Source organism: Rhinolophus sinicus, chromosome 9 (assembly GCF_057876585.1).
Source record: "Rhinolophus sinicus isolate RSI-liver-muscle chromosome 9, RSI-T2T, whole genome shotgun sequence".
NCBI classification, from domain to species: Eukaryota; Metazoa; Chordata; class Mammalia; order Chiroptera; family Rhinolophidae; genus Rhinolophus; species Rhinolophus sinicus.
Window position 1 is genome coordinate 39,726,901 of NC_142509.1, and position 16,809 is coordinate 39,743,709.

Genomic DNA, 16,809 nt, shown 5'->3' on the forward strand with positions numbered 1-16,809 from the left:
ATCCATAGATCATCTTCTTTCTTTCTCTGGCAAGCAGGACTCGGCGCTCCACACACCTCGCGGTTTGTTGTACTTGTTCGTGTTTGTGCTGACTTGCTCGGTGCCACCAGAAGGCACCCGGCGCTGAGGGTCCTGGAACTGCTCCCCGTTGCTCTGAACAGACTGGAGTTAGGACCCAGGAAGGACGTCGCAGCCCCGGGATACAGGATATAAATAGAGGACAGAAGAGAACAAAGTTTGAGGCGAGAGCCTTACATCACTCTGTCTCTCCACCCAGAGAGCTGCAGCACGAGAGGTGAAAGCTTGAGTCAGACCAGAAGGACTTGGCCGGCCACCAGCCCAGGAGCGGGCTGGGGCACCGGGACAAAGTTCCTTTGGAAGTCCTCTTGCTCTGCCGACTTCAAGGAGAAAGACAGGTCCAAGTCCAGCCCTGGATGGAGGCAATAAAGGCTCTTGCATAAGGGGGACGCAGTGACCGCTGGCCGAGCCCCCCGCCCCCCGGCGTGCCGCTGGTGGTCTGGTATCGCTTGCCCAGGACCCAGCGTGGCGTGCTTACGCCTCCTGAGTGCCGCGGCCCGTCGGCTCGTCGCGATGTGTGCACTGATCACTGAAGACTCTCAAGCCTGGAGACGAGGAAGGAGCACCCAGTAACTCTCTGAGACGCCCGCTTTCACGCACTGGGGAGCAGCAGATTTGTTTTTTTCTCTGGAACCTGGGAAAATGTCCCTTTCCCGAGGAAGTGAAAGTTAAAGGACACGTTGTCACCGACCCTCAGGACTTTCACGTGGCTCACGTTCCACCTCTGACACCATGAGGAAGGGGCTGCCGGGATGCCGCTGGCACTCCTGGATGCTGCTATTTTACTGCAATTTTCAGGTAATGTCCCCAGGCGGCCGTCACGGTGAGGGGAGGGGGCTCTGCAGGGAGGTGCCCGTGTGTCTCACCCTGTGGTGTTTTGTGTGCAGGTGCATCGAGCCCACTCCGGGTCACAGGCACATCCAGGTAAGGACCTTCCTCCTTGCTCAGTGCGCTCCCTGGTCTCCCAGCCGCAAGGGCATCTGCCGCGGCTGTCGGGTGGCCCTGCTTCGGCCTCCTGTGGCCCCGCCAGCTGCCTGCTGTACTTTGCCCACCGGGTCGCTCTGCTCATCCTCCATGTGCGACCTCAGTGTCCCCAGCTGTGGCTCGAGAGGCAGGTGTCTGTGCCCCCAGAGCCTCTCGCTGTTGGTCATTTGAAACCTTGTGACTAAGGAAATGGGACATTCTCAGGCTGAACGTTTTCTGTCTGTCTGTCTCCATCGCGTGTGTTCAGTGCAGCCACTGGAGCTGACGTAGGCTCAGTCCTTCAGCCTCAGGGCCCTGTCTCTCCCCCCGTCACCTACCTGTGCCTGGGCCATTGATTCCTGCAGCCACACTGAGATCACACAGTGTAGGGAGGAACCCTTTACCCCCGGCCGGTCCCCCTTTCTTTTGCTGTGTGAGTCCTTGGTCTAGAAGCATTATGGCCAGGCTTTTCTGGGGTGGGGTGGTGGGGGGAACAGAGGAGGCATACAGCTGCCATGGAAAGCGCCTGCCCTGTGAGCAGCCCTGCCCCCTCTGGGCACCAGTCTTTAACGACCCACCAGCACGGCCGGCCCAGGTACGAAGCAGGTCTTTGGACGCACCGGGACCTTGTGGGGTGACGTTAGACCTGGGGGAGCACTTCTGTCACCTTTGTGTTGGGACGTGGCACAGAGCTAGGACGTTCTGACCATCCACCTGCCTCAACTTACCCGTGTCAGTGGCAGAGGTGTTGCCAGTTGTCTCTCACCCCTGTGTTCTAGTTAAATCTGTTGAAAAGGTAAGAAAGCAGTGAGTTTCCACGTGCTCTCCTCTCAGCCACAACGCTGACAGAAGAGATTTCTGTGGCTCGGGGGGAACTTACATCCAGCATCGCTTTAGACAGAGGACGTCTGTGCCATGAGACCCTCCCCTTCTCCAATCCCCTCATGGAGGGGAAAAATGACAGAGGAGGGGACAGTGCCCCACCAGGAATGTCAGGGTGGACGGGTCAGTCCCCCGAGACCCGGCCGCTGCTCAGTGTTAGCAGTGGAGCTGGGAGGGCGTTCCCAGATTGGGCCTGGGCCATGTCACATCCACATGCGTCCACACGTATCCATGTCTCGTCCACACGTGTCCACATGTGCCCATGTCTCATTCACAGGTGTCCACACATGTCCACATGCATCCATATGTGTCCATGCTTTGCCCACACATGTCCACATGTGTCCACATGGGTACACATGTGTCCATGTGTGTGCTTGACCATCAGCTTCAAGGAGCGGTTTGAATCCACTCTTCATTCCATATAGAAACTTGACTCCTCTCACGTCCTAATTTAGGGCAGAAGAAACCATTTCTGGACCAACCAGCCACCTTAGAGAAATGACAATAATTGCAGTGTTCCCAAGAGGAAGCAGTGAGCTCTGGAGCCTCGTGGAAACGCAGGCAAAGGGCCTGTTGCTTCTCAAGCTCTGTGTCGCCTTTTGAACAGGGCGCCATGTGGGCCTGACTCCTTTCCATCGAAGTTTCCACTTTCTAGCATTCGCTCTCTCTCCCTCTTGTTCTCCCGCTCGCCCCGCCGTGCTTTGAACCCCCCATTTCCTTGTCTTTGATAGAATAATGAGGAGGGTACGATGTCGAGCCGTCCAGAATCCTTAGCTGGATTCCCCTCGTGCTTCCCTTCCTTCCCCTCCTCCCTCCAGCCTTTCACTCTTGTCTCCTCTTCCTACGTCTTGGCCTCTGTTCTCCCCTTTTCCTCCCTCCATCTGTGACCGCTCAGGCCGCAGGGTCCCGCGAGGAGCCCCAGGGGAGGAAACCCCGTTCCCATCCACTCGTGGGCAGAGCAAACACACAGCAAGCTGGTCCTCGTAGGAAGGTCTGGAAACAGCCTGGATGGCCGTCAGTGTGGCAAAGGGACATACACTAGCGCTTGATTCCAAGCGACAGCCGGTGGGGACCCAGAACGCCACCAGGGCAGCGCTTGGGGCGCGTGTACAAAAACTCCATGCTCTCCTCACACGTGGAGCTGGTTACTCTCCTGCCGCGGTACCCGGTGAGCACCCCTCCCTCTCAGAGAGTGGTTTGCCCAAGGCCACAGCTGGCAAGGTATGGTGCTCACGCTTAGGAAGACACAGCTTGGAGGGCATGGGGGCGACGAACAGAAAGAGATGGTGGAAAACAGCAAGGGAGGTGAGTTGGGGTGTCAGGGGGCCTTAGCAGGGCCCCCCACACAGGCTGGGAGCCTAGTCTCCCACCGCAGCCACACCACACTTTCCTTTTCATGGTTCTGACGTGCCTCGTAAGTCTGTCCTGTTCTGGCCCCGGGCACTGTGCCTTGTGCAGGGTCGATGCTCAGTCACGTCTGTCACCTGTTGACGTGACTGCACTGTCAACACAACATTGGCTGGCCGTCGGGGTGCTGTCAGTGACCTCAGCTCCCGTCCACACCAGCCCAGGCACCTAGACATTCGCCATGTAGACAGGTGTTTAGTTTGATAAATCACTGGAAAACAACTTCAAATAGTTTTGAGACTTTTCGTTATCTGTGTTTATCTGTGATGGTGGATGGTCCCTTGAGAGACATTAGAGCTCGCTGTGGCTCAGAGGAGTGCCAGCGGTTCCCTAGCCGGCCTCCCATTTGATCATTGATGGAAGTGAGGCTCAGAGACGGAGAACTGGGACCCCCCACCCCACCTCTGCAACCTTTCCTCTGGCACAGTCTGCCTGATTTCTTGCTCCATTCCCCGATGCAATGCTAGGAAACCATGATGGGTGATGAGACTAAATCCATAAATGGCGCTGGCCAAGAAATTGCAGGTCATTTCTTAAAAGTTTATAAACATACCCTTTACAGATAACTTTTGTAATGAGGAAAAGGGAACTTCAAAAATAAACCCATGTCACTATCCAGAAGTTTCCTGGTCCCAGAGTATGCAGAGCAGCTGGCTCCAGTCCACTTCTCGGAGGTCGGGGCAGTTCCCTTCCCATCCCACCCCTCCCCTCCCCTCCCCTCACCTCACCTCCCCTCACCTCCCCTCATCTCACCTCAGCTCACCTCACTGGCCCTATTTAAAGGTCAAGGAGGTCAAAGCAGATTATAGTAATTATAATTCCCTATATTTACTTGGTGGTTGTTTTTCTGTTCGACTCAATAGTTTGCTCCCTTTATTTTTATATTTTTAATTGAGATATAATTGACATGACATGATAGTAGTTTGGGGAGTTCAACATCATGATTCAATATTTGTAAATATTGCGAAATGATCACCAGAATAATTCTAATTAACATGCGTCACCAACATCGTGTTGCACAGTTTGTAAAGGACCGTCAGAGCCACCAGGTCAGCGTAAAAAAGTCATTCTTCCTAGTGTAAAAACAAGTGTTTGTGCTGGAATTTTATGCCCTAATGAACAAGCGGAAATTTAGCAAATAGAGATTTGGGGAGGGGGGCATTGGAATCATATACATGGAAGGCAGAGGGGGAAGAGCCACGGCTGTGACAGAGCGACCACTGTCGTCTGGGTGGGGAAGGCTTCAGCCACGTCAAGTCCAGGGACACTGAAGATGTGTTTCCTGCCAGAATTCCAGGGGTCAGGGTTTCCCGTCGCCGGCACAAAGAATAGGTACTAGGGAGACCTGGGAGAAAAGCTGGAAAGGGAAAAGTGAAGGCTTTGTTACCTTTCTTTTTGAGTATTAATACTCCTGTCTGTCTCTCTCCAAACTGAATCAATAAAATCTTAAATATGGATGAGAAATTACTCCTGAAGAACTGATTCATAATTGTGGTGCTGGAGGCACACTCTCCCTCTCCCTCCCCTCACCCCCATTTTATTTTTTAGGGCTGGGGGATGTTTGAAGTCCCCAAATCAGCCATGTTGTCACTTATGGTCTTGTCTGAGTAGACATTTAATCTTTATGAGAGTTTATCTGGTGAAAAGCGGGACACTTATATAATTAGGAGATGTCATGTCACCTTTTTTGGAGGGGAAAGAGCCAGTGTCTCGTTCACAAAGGAAGGAGATGTCCTTGTTCTAATGACACGCCAGTGTCTGGGTTGTTGACGGCTTAGCTTGTAAAACGGAATCTGTGTGTTGAACTCAGTTCTTTGGCATGTCTTGTTAACACCACACAGTGTTTTCATCAAGAAAACTTAACTCCTAACATTAACATTGGGGGAGATTTCAAGTGAAAAACTCAGGATTCCCGACTTCTCTTTGAAAGTGGGAGACCTGGCAGTGCTGGGCACAGCTTCATACGGGGCCTGCAACTGGGCCGGGGCAGCAGCTGCCTGCATCAGACGGGATGCCTGTCTCCACGTGGCACAGCTGGTGCCACCCGTGCACCTCAGGGTGACACCGGGCTCTGTCCTGGCTAATCTGTGCCTGTGCCTTCCAGGCTGGTAACTGTACCGGGCAGCATCCCGGCCGCAGGCCCCAGGCATGTTTCAGCCCGCAGCCCCGACCAGTCTGTTGGACTCACTCGGTGTGGCCAGTTACAAGACCTCTGGGCACTTAGTGGGAGTTTTACCCCTGTCTGAACTGCAATGACTTGGACCAGCAGCCACTCTTCTGATCTCAACCCCCCATCCCCACCACGCACACTGACGGACACCGGGCAGCTTGGGGATGAGTCTTTCCACGTGGACAAGACACCCTCCCTTCACTCTCTCAGTCATCCTGCCCAGAAGGGACTCTGGCCGTTTGCAAATGGAGGTGACAGGCACACAGGGCTTGTTTTGTGAAGATGGGGATTCTGAAGACACAACATCTGTTCTTTGTACAACAGATGTCCTCTCCCTTTCCGATTTCTTCTCCCAGATGCATTGAATAACCAATCAACGATGGCTTCCCGCTTCCACAGGGGCAGCCTGGATTTCAGGAAAGGAAAAGCCTGGTAGAAACTAAAACGAGCATTTCTGACTCTGACGTTTCAGGCTCTCTCTGTGGCATTGCAGCCATCGCTGGGCGTGGGCTGCAGTCGGGTATCACTCTCTACCCCTCATTGGAGAGTACGGCTACTATTTAGCCCGTATTAATGGAACCAGTTCTGTTCTTGGCTTATGTTTAGTTCTCAGGCACATAACACTTTGAAAAAAATGGGACCAGCGACCTGGATGTGTGCTGGCGTTTGGTGCCCCTGGACAAAAATTCCGATATTAGATGGGGTGCTTCCATTTTCACCCGAAAATTCAGTGTGGACATTACCAGGGGTTATTCTAACTGTACAGCAAGTCTTAAAACATTTCTAAAATAAATACAGTCTGCGTTCAAGGAGGACACGAAGGTCACGCAGTCTCTAAGTCTTCTTACCTCTTACACCGACTTCCTCAGTCTCCTCGGCCCCAAAACACTGGTCCCATCGCCACGATACCCACGCAGACACCTTTCCTCCCCTTCTCCTCTGCCCACCCTCCCAGCTCCCTGAGCAACTGTGGTTTACACAAAGAGCTCAGAGTACACACGTTTTTTTCTCACCTTGGTGTTTTTTTTTTTCTTAGCTGAGCAATAAGTCAGAGAACGTTCCATACTAGGACCTGTGTATCAGCTTCGTTGTGCATCCAAGCTGCAGGCCAGTCCACTACCCTGACGCTCTGTGCTCACTGAGCCAGCCCCCGGTGAGAAGCGTTTAGCTGTCTCAGGCTTTGGGTACTATGTATATAACACCTGCAACAAATATTCCGTACGTAGGTCTTTGGTCATACTATGTGTGAGTATATCTCTAGAATGGATTCCTAGGCGTGGAATTACGAGATCAAAGGGAACGCGCCCTTATAATTTGCACAAATATTATCACTTAGCTCTCCGGAAAGGCTCTCCTGATTTGAACTCCCACCCAAAACAGGAAAGGACATGCCCACTTGTATATCCAACTTTTTGTTTGGACGGTCATAGGCTCTCTCATTGTCGCTTAACACGCTTTTGAGAACAATGAGCAAGTTGGAACATCTTATCACAGTTAAAAACAATTTGTGTTTCTTTTTCTTTATGCCCTTGGCTCCAATGTTCTGTTGGTTTAAATTTTCTTAATAATAGGAGTTTTATTAATATAATAAATGTAACACCTCTAAAAAGACATGAGTACATCTCCATCCGATGTGTTACATGTACATCATTCCCCAGTTCAATTTTGCTTGATTTATTTTTCTGCACAGACATTTAAAAAATGTATGTAGTCAGATTTACGAACTGTTTTCCTCAGAAGCTTTTCTGTTTTATTACATTTAAATTTTGATCATTAGAAATTGTTATGGTATAAAGTGTGAAGTAGGGATCTTATATTTTTTAGATGGCTAACTGGTTCTAATACCTTTTGTTGAGTAATATTTCTCCTCTGATTTCAACTACCGCCTTAACGTAAACTACACTTTCATATGTGCGTGGGGGTGTTTGTGGGTGTTTCCCCACTGACCTGTGTATGTGTGTGTGTTGCCAAATCTCTATTTTGTGGCTTTACAGTGTGTCCTACTATCTGCGAGTCTAATCTCCCCTCAGCCACTGCTGCCCCCTCTCCAGATTTTCCTGATTTTTCTTGCTTATTTATTTTTCTATATATGCTTCGCATTCAGCTTTCTCCCTTATAAAAAACTCTCAGCATTTTTACAACAAATTCCCTAATATTTATATATCAAGAGTAATTGATATTTTATGGTTTTGAGTTTTCTTTTCCAAGAATAGATCAAGTATTTCATTTACTCAGGGGTTCTTTTACGTCCCTCAATATTATTTTATTGTTTTCTTCAGGAGGATTTTGTACAGCTCTGATTCTTTTGTTCTTAAATGTCTTCTCCTCATTGGGCAAATTTATAAATGAGAACTTTTATTGTTTTTTAGCGTTTCTATTTGAATACAGGGAAACAGATGACATTTGCCTACGAAGTCTGTATAAGCCGCCTTACTAAATTCCTTCATTGTTTCTAACAGTTTTTCACTCACCAAATTCTTTTCTTATTTGTAATGGTTTTTCATTTTCATTATGAGGCACACATCATTTGAAAATAACGATCATATTATCCTCTCTTTAAAAATGTGTGTTACAATGAATAACACATAGATGATTAATTTTTAGTTTTCTATGATCTGGCAGCCATTTAGGGCAGTTGATTATTATTTAGCCATCTGGACCATTCTTTCTTTCCACTTCTGGGAACTGAGCGCAGGGAACTAACCCAAGAGAAGACTAGAGCTGGGAGAATGGCGGAATACTTGGTGGTGCCGCCCGCCAAGGGACCATTATCCACACTCCTCAAGATGGCGAGATAGAAGTACAGAATGAAATAACACACATGGCAGTACGCGAGAGCACACTCGAAAGGACTGCATCTGCACAAAAGTATGTCTGCTCAAAGCCCAAGGATCACGAAGGAAATTGTGAAATGAGTAATTTTTAGTGTGGAGAAAACACAGAGGTAATGAAAAGGTGAGGACCCAAGTGAGAGGGGCTCGTGTGTGAGCATCGCATCGAAAGCTAGCTGGCTGGCGATTGCCGAGGAAGCGTTTCATTCCCTGTCCTTACAAATGGGTTAAGAACACAGTGACCTTACAGATTGCAGGTGGGGTGGGACGAGCGGGGTTTGTACAGCCTCGCACAACCTCTGGCACGTGACTGGTGTTGGCTGGTCCCTCTTTTGTTTTCAACCTTATTTCCTTCCCTCGTCTGATTACATCAGGTATTTCCTTAAAACAATATATATATATATATATATATATATATATATATATATATATATATATATATACACATATATTTTTTTAAATTAAATTTATTGGGTTCACAATGGTTAGTAAAGTTACACAGGTTTCAAGCGTACATGTCTATAATACATTATCTATATCTCACATTGTGTGTTCACCACCCAGAGTCAGTTCTCCTTCCATCACCATATATTTGACCCCCTTTACCCTCACCTACCACCCCCTCCCTCTTACTCTCTGGCAACCACTAAACTGTTATCTGTGTCTATGAGCTTTTGTTTCTTTATTTGTTTGTCCGTTCCTTTGTTGCTTTCAGTTTTATATCCCACATAGGAGTGAAGTCATATGGTTCTTGACTTTTTCTGTCTGACATATTTCGCTTAGCATTATAGTCTCAATATCCTTCCATGTTGCCGCAAATGGCACTATTTCATCTTTTCTTATAGCAGAGTAGTATTCCATCGTGTATATACCATATCTTCTTTTTTCAATCATCTATCAAAGGACACTTTGGTTGTTTCCATGTCTTGGCAGCCGTGAATAAAGCTGCAATGAACATCAGGGTACATATATCTTACAGATAAATGTTTTCAGGCTTTCTGGGTACATACCCAGGAGAGGGATTGCTGGGTATAATAATTGCTGGGTTAAATAATAACGTGATGTTCTTGTCTTTTTCCTGACGCTCCTGGGCGTGCTTCTGGTGTTACAGCATGAAGCATGATGGCTTTGTTTTCTTTGGTTCAAAGGTATCTGTCTATCCCTATTTATCATGTTTTATCCTATTAAGGAAATAGTCATTGGTTTTTAATTTATTAGGACTTAAAAAAACACACAACCCAGCAGGAGACGTTGTTCAAACGCCCTTGTGGTGAGTCCCACCGTCCCCGGGACGCTTCTGCCCGCAACCGCTGCAGGTGGGGACGGTCCTCACGCCGGCTTCTTCCCCCCTAACGTGCTTCTTTTCTCCGCAGGCTTTGAGGTCTTGGCCTCTGCCTCCCACTACTGGCCCCTGGAGCATGTGGATGGGATCCATGAGCTGCAGGACACAACTGGAGGTAGATGCAGGCGGTGAGAGGGCCCGAGGCCACAGGGGTGGGTGCTTGGGGGTCAGGGCCTTGGGGGAGCCCCTGCCCCGCACGTGCTGTGAAGCCACGACCCTGGGGACAAACCAACGTTTGTGCGGCTTCCTCCGATCATTGCCAGTCCAAGGTGTCTTACTAGAACTTCTACATAAAGGGTTTCAGACTTTTATATGTTTGGATGATTGAAGGACAGACCTTATGATTCAAAACATTGTTAAAAGGTATGTTTTCCCAAAAACCTTAAAACAGAAGCTGCTCTCTTAAGCTTTAAGCTGCAGGTGTCAGGTCAACCTATGTACGGGTCCCAATGTATGTTTTCTGGAGAGAAACTGGCATAACCTCCTACCCAAACACGGGCCCATCTGAACCCAATGCCGAAGGTTGTGCCAATGAAGACCAACTCGCATGTCCGTGGGTCAGGGTCTCACTCAGCAAAGCCACCCCCACTTCCTGCCCTGCTTCTCCCCACATCATGGCGACCCCCTTTGGAAAGATCAACACCTAAGACACTTCCAGGGGTCCCCAATCCCATGGGCAGTAAAGTCTGTACCTAATCCGACTCAGACGTTTGCTGGGAGGGGAAACGCCATCTGTCCCTGAGCACTTTTCTCCATTCCAATAAGAACTTTTTAAAAAGTGTCTGTTTTGAGTGATTTGCGATGCTTTCACAGTTTTATTTTTGTTTCCTTTATTGTTCTTAGTTATGTCAAATGGTAGATGTGTACAGCAAGGCTTTACTTGCAAGCATCCTGCCATGTGTACGCCAATTGTGTCTACATGGGAGTGGATTTTTTTTTATTTTTTAAATCCCGCAGGTTGCTGATTACTATGCTTTCCAAACCAGCGTGTTGGCATTTTCCTTATACCTGCGACTTCATGTGCTGCCATAAATTGCCACCTAAAGTTCTAAAATGGTCCGTGCTCCTGGTTTTCCTAGGGCGGAGGCAGCAGTGGCGGCCACGGCGGGAAAACCATCCTGTGGCTCAGTATCTTCTCCCAGAGCAGACCTGTACTTTGTCCCCTGGAGAGTTTATTACATGACTAGCTCGGGTTAACAGAAACGGTTTCCCCTTGTTATAATCTAGTTTTCTTTTCTCAGGGCCTTTATTTTAAAGCCTTTGAAAGGAGATTGTTCCACCAAGTGGAAATGTATTGTCAAAACAGTTCATTGTTTAGGACACAGAAACTAAAATTGTCGGAGTTATTTCACACAAGAGCTCAAATAATGATCCGTGTATTTCTCTCCCCACCCTGCTCCCCAGTCACTGTTGTGATTAAATCAGTAACTATTGGTGTCTGGAAAACCTTTACCTATGAAAAATTCTTTGTATAAGGTGATGTAATTACTCAGACACAATTACACCGTGGTTAAATTGTGTTCACCAAATGCATTCATTTTCCGTGAAAGTCTAAATATATTGACGTTTGCCCCAAAACACTCTCATTATGGAGGTTTTACAGCCGTTTTCTATTGCATCCATTCTTTAAGGTAGAGTGCTGTCCTGGTATATTTCAATTTGATTACAGACTTCTGAAGGAAAAAGAACAGAATCTGTGAGCCCATGTTGCTGCCGGGGGCAGTTGAATGGCTTTGGAAAGCATTTCGTGGACGTGCTTTGTCATTTGTTGCTGGATTCTCTGTCGTTTTGTCCAGTTGTCATCACATCATGTAGCTGTTTTCATGCTGTGTTTCTGTTCCATCAGTTCCTGTGACATCACCACCTTTAATCCATTTGTTAAGGCTCTCGTACAGCCAAGTTCAATTTCATATCTCTCAACTAAATGTCCGGGTGGGGATTGGAGCTAGCAAATGGGAACCAAAGGCTGTGGCCAGCTTCAGCGGCCGTTATGCTCTAGCGTGGGACCCGGCGGGGCCCCTGGGGTCAGCGTAGTGTTGGCTGAGTAGGTAAGAGGTGGGAGGAAGGTGTGGCCAGCAGAGAAACGGGGAGATGGAGGAACGCTTCCCAACACGTTCGCGTTCCGTTGAGAGATATGTTGGCTGCATTTTTCTGTGTGTCACTCATTTGTTGTGCTTTTTTTGTTGTTTCTCCCAGCATCACGAACCCACAATCTCACTGTGCTCCCCTTCCGTAATGCTACCTTTGTGTCCACCAATGACTCTGCCTACTCAAATCTCTCTGCGACCGTAGGTGAGCACGCGTCCACGTCTGTCCTGCCTCCTGTCCGGTGTGGGCCTACACTGAGCGTGAAGGCCCATCGATTTGGTTCTGTATGAGTTCACTCTGTCTGGCCAGCAAACACGCAAATACCCACAGAAAGAGCAGAGACCCAGAGTACTGAGAATAACCACTTCCACTTAGGTTGAGGGGAAGTGTCACAGGTCGATGCAGTAGAAGGTTTTGATAAGCTTTCAAATGACCAGGCTCTTCCCAACCAGCTGCTTGTTTTCAGAACAAACCAGACATATGGTGAGAGGTTTTCTAAAAATAGAAATTGTTTGGAATTTTTAAATGGATTATATTCTTTGGGGGAGGAAAAACATGCCCTCTTAATGGAAAGTTAAAGTTGATTTTAAAATACCTCATAAAAAATTTGATCTCTTGCAAACATTAACATCAGCATTTCTTCTGGAGCTAGAATTTTTTTTTAATCATTAGAAGCTGTTTCATAAAACACACACCCACAAGAGTCATGGTTGAATTATTATCTTATTTAATAACCTCCAGAGCCAATATGCTTCGTGTTTTTCCTGCACCACTCGAAGCAAAAGGGAGAGAGCTGTGGTGGCTCCGTCTGACCAGCGTCGAAAGTCGGCCCAGATCACCGCAGTGTCTCCCTTTGATCTGTTTTCAACAAATACAACGAATTGCTCTTTCAGCTGTGAGGCGTCTGGCTTCCAGAATTAATTTTGCCAGTCAAACGGCCTGTTTCAGGGGTTTACAAAGCCGAATTCAGCGATGCAGCTGCTAGCTGTCCGGTCAGGCAGGAGCCCACATGGCAGAGGGGGTATCTGAGCGACTTTGACCCTGGTAACCATAAATGCCCAACCGCCCTTGTTTTCACAGTCCTCGCTTATCGATTCTGTAAACCATTTACAACACACTCACAACATCAGATACGTTCACTATGGCAAAGGGACAAAACAAAGTGATGACAGAGCAGTGTGCCCTGCTAGGATTCATGGCCCCTGGGTCTTGCAGGTGGCTCTTCTAGGACAATTCAAACTGTGACTCACGGTTTTCCTCTGAGAGTCTGAAAATGGATTCCTTTAACGTCGTGGGTTCCCGTGCGCAGGGCTAAGGGCTTTCAATGAGAACTTAAAAAGAGAGAGAGAGAGCGCAGGTGTAGTTTTAGGTTCAAACTTGTATCTAAGAGTTTCGCTTGGGAAGTTTAGCGTGAAGGTGGGAGTGGGAAGGACTCAGTGAGCCTGCAAATGGAATTCAAGTTTAGGACTTTCTGTGTTATGTAAAGATTATAATTATGTCGCTCCTGGTGGCGCAACTGTTGGCGAATACAATAATTGTAACATCATTTTAGTGTGGTACGGGCTCCGCATTAATATAATATTAGGATAGAGCACAGGTATTAAGGGACATAAATTTATTTAATACTCGATTGCTAATAACTAAACATGAAATGAGGTGAGCATCAATATCAGAGCTGTGTGAGTCCAGCTATAAACAGTGCGGTGCTTTTGTCATATGTTGTGCGTCTTGCATGTCTGTAGACGTCCAATCACATAAGGTCATTAACACACGACACGGGCATTCTTCTCACTTAGATATTGTCGAAGGAAAGGTCAACAAAGGCATTTACCTCAAGGAGGAGAAAGGCGTCACGCTCCTGTACCACGGAAGGTACAAGACCTCCTGCATCAGTAACCCGGCCCAGTGCGGTCCCGAGGGTGAGTAGCAGCCATTCGGCAGTTTTTCTGGGTCTCATTGTCGGGTAGCGTGTGCTCCCCTGGGCAGTGGCAGACGTGACTGTGGCCTTCTGCTCAGTTGCCAAATTCGGGAAAATCATCACATATGGGTTGGAGGGCAGGGACAATGGGATGCAGGCACCCAGGATTCTCACAAGAGACCCGTCCTGGAGACTGAAACATCATCTTACAGAAATGTGAGATCAAAGTATTTAATCTCGTAAAGGGGGGGAAAAAAAACCTTCCATAAAAAGCAGACACAGTGAAGTCACACGGGGATTTGGAGAGGCCCACGGCGTTTGTGGGAAGTGAACCGGTCGCATGGCTCACAGTCTCTCTGGCCCCAGGATGGTGACAGTGGGTCTGGCCAGGGTATGCCTTGCAAGACACACATTTGTGTTGCATCCACGGAGACTGGGGGCAGTGGAGAGAGCTCGTGGTTGCAGGCCTGGGCTTAAAATAATGCCACAGGCAAAACACATGTATGCAAAAGAGAAATGAGGAATCAATTCTCTGTTACTTTCCTGTGCACAATAACTTGCTCTTGACTATCTGAGCTTCAGACAATGGACGTCTGGGCCACATTTCAAAGCTTTCTGGGCAATTGTCCCTTGCCATCCACATCAGCTTCCAGCTTTCAAGTTCCATTATCCTCAGCAAAAGGAAAATTTTTATTTCTAGGGGAAAAAAAGAGTTTAATGCAGTCTTGTCTGAAAGCTCTCAGGCTCCTTGGGCACCCAATGGCCTTATCGACACAGCGTTCTGATGAATTCATGTACACACGCCGGGGACAAAGGGATGGCATTCCAACAAAAATAAACAACAGCTTAATAAGGCAAAAGCACGCAGGAGGATACACTTTGGACTTTGCAGAACCCAGAGTTTGAGAAATGGTTCTGAGGTCCAAAACCACAGCTAGGTTTACAGAGCTGTCGTGTGAGCTGCTCGTGACCTCAGACAGCTCTGTACACACACGAGGCTGTTTCTTTCCTCTAAGCTACAAACATCCCCGGGCTCGGCTGCAGTGACTCTGGGAGGACAGCTGTGTCTGTCCCCACCGGGGGGCTGCAAAGTGTCTGCTAGTTTGTGTCAGGTCTCCCGGATCAGCTTCTCTCCTGGGAGGGAAGGTGTCTGGACAGCCCCCACTGCTGATAGAATTTGTTTCCTGGAATGCAATTGGTGCAGGTCCCAAGAATCCCAGTGTAGGGACCTTCCAGGAATAGCAGCCCTCGAGGGGGGACTGGAGGGGAGAACATGGCGATTGGGGATCAGAGCTCCTGGGAAGTTTTACCTGAACTCCGAGGCCGCAGTTCTCAGGCCTCGGAGCTGATTCTGGCTCCGGGTTATGTTTGGCTTCACGGGCCTGGAGTTAAGATTTATTAATTAGCTGCCAACATTGAACAATAGGAAAAGTTCACGTAAAAATATGGTTTCTCCTGAGCTCTTCCCCCTCCTCCGACTCCGATGGCACTGAGCAGTGACGGCCCCTTTCTAATGGACCCGCTCTGTGTCAGGGTCGCAGCCCCTTCAGGCTGCACCCTTTTCATCCTCGTGCATGTTGAACACAGCGTGTGAAGAGCTTGGGCTCCCAGGCCGGGCTCCCGGGTCCCAATTCCGGTTCCAATTCTTTGCGGTGACGTTCGGCCACCTCTTAACCTCTGAGCCCAAGCTCCTCATCTGTCAAATGGGTTGCTTGTAGTGCCTGACTCATGCGTTGCTGTGAAGACTACAAGCTGACATCTGCCTGGCACGTTGGCCCAGTTTTATGAGGACGTTCGTCCGAATGACACCCCAGTTTCCCCCTGACAGGGGCTAACACGGTTGGCCTCACCCTAATGATGACCCACAGTCGTTTATACCTGCCTACCAGTCTTCTGATCCTAGAACGTGGGTTCACTCATTTCATCCTAAAAAAGAAGAGAGGACACGGGCTCGGGCCCTGGACAGGGCTGTGAACTTTGCCTCCACGTCCCACTTAGTTAATGACTTCTGTGCTGTGTTAACTGGAGCTTTGGAAGACATTTTTCATTTGGGCACATTCTTTAAAGTTTGGCCAGACATAAAACGAAGCCAGGAAACCTTAAATCAGCCTTGGCTCCCTGAGCCCAGGCTGGCCTGAGGCTCAACGCACTTGTAGAGGAAGGCTGGACATTTCTCAGTCTGTCCTCCTGGTCTAGATCTTGGCCTCAGGGCCTCTGGGCCTTCTAACGTCACAAGGACCCCCACATGCAGGTCTCACCCAGGTCTGTTCCCTGTACCCTTTGCTCCAGGGGTTTTCTGGGGGCCCAAATGAGCTTGTATTTCTGGATTCAAGAAGAGCGAGACTGAGCAGGGAAGGTCGCCTGGCGTTTCCAGGTGAAGGTCCCTCGATTGCACGAGAGGTGACTATGCGATGATCTCAGACGGGGCGAAGGGCAACTTAAAAATGAGTGGTTTTGTGTTCATTTCAACACAAATAGCTCATCAGAAATGTGCTTTCGTGGGCATCGGTTAGGCTGAGGCTTCCGTAGGTAGGAAGCTTCAAAAACGGTGACGTGACGTCTCATAATAGTACGGGTCATATTCAGACACCAGATCACCTTCTCAGGTACACGGCTCTGTTTTCCCGCCACTTTTTTGTTTGTTTGTTTGTTTTGTTTGGTGGCCATGGTGGGCACCAACTTACTGTACATTATTTTTATAACAGAAATGAACATTTAAATAAGAGAGAAACACTCCCCACTCCTAGTCCAAAGGGTCAACTGTTTCCATACTTCTTATTTCTAAATTATCTTGTGGTCTCCATCCATATTCTTGGGCTGATTTTGTTTTTGTTTTTTAAGAATGTTTTAGGAGACAGACTTGAAGTCTGACCTTTTCAAACGGGAGTAAAACATCCTTTTGAGGGAGCGATGTCGCTGCCCCATTTGAGTTCTCAGACAGACAATGGAAGCTGTGCTCACTGCCAGGCCGCCCATGCTGGGTTCTTCCACCGGCGCTGGCTTTTCCTAGGGCTCATGACCACCTGCTTTTCCACCTCCCTTTGTCTCTGTGAGCCATCGTGGGTCTTGCTGTTTGGCAGATGGAGCCTTCTGGGAGCTTTTCATGGGCCCTGCTGCAAACGTAGGGAGA

The 16,809-nt window shown here is 48.4% G+C and overlaps 1 protein-coding gene across 2 annotated transcripts in view; it reads left to right on the plus strand.

Moving 5' to 3' along the window:
* Positions 1-239: 239 nt before the first annotated feature.
* The window catches only part of ADGRD1 (adhesion G protein-coupled receptor D1), a 99,372-nt gene continuing 82,802 nt past the window's right edge, over positions 240-16,809 (plus strand). The window contains exons 1-5 of one of the 2 annotated variants that reach the window (XM_019748811.3): positions 240-876; positions 966-1,002; positions 9,705-9,788; positions 11,870-11,965; positions 13,558-13,680. In XM_019748811.3, coding sequence (XP_019604370.3) covers positions 811-876; positions 966-1,002; positions 9,705-9,788; positions 11,870-11,965; positions 13,558-13,680 — 406 coding nt within the window. In that variant the 5' untranslated portion in view covers positions 240-810. The remainder of the gene's footprint in view (positions 877-965; positions 1,003-9,704; positions 9,789-11,869; positions 11,966-13,557; positions 13,681-16,809) is intronic. The other variant, XM_019748812.3, reaches the window with a different exon arrangement.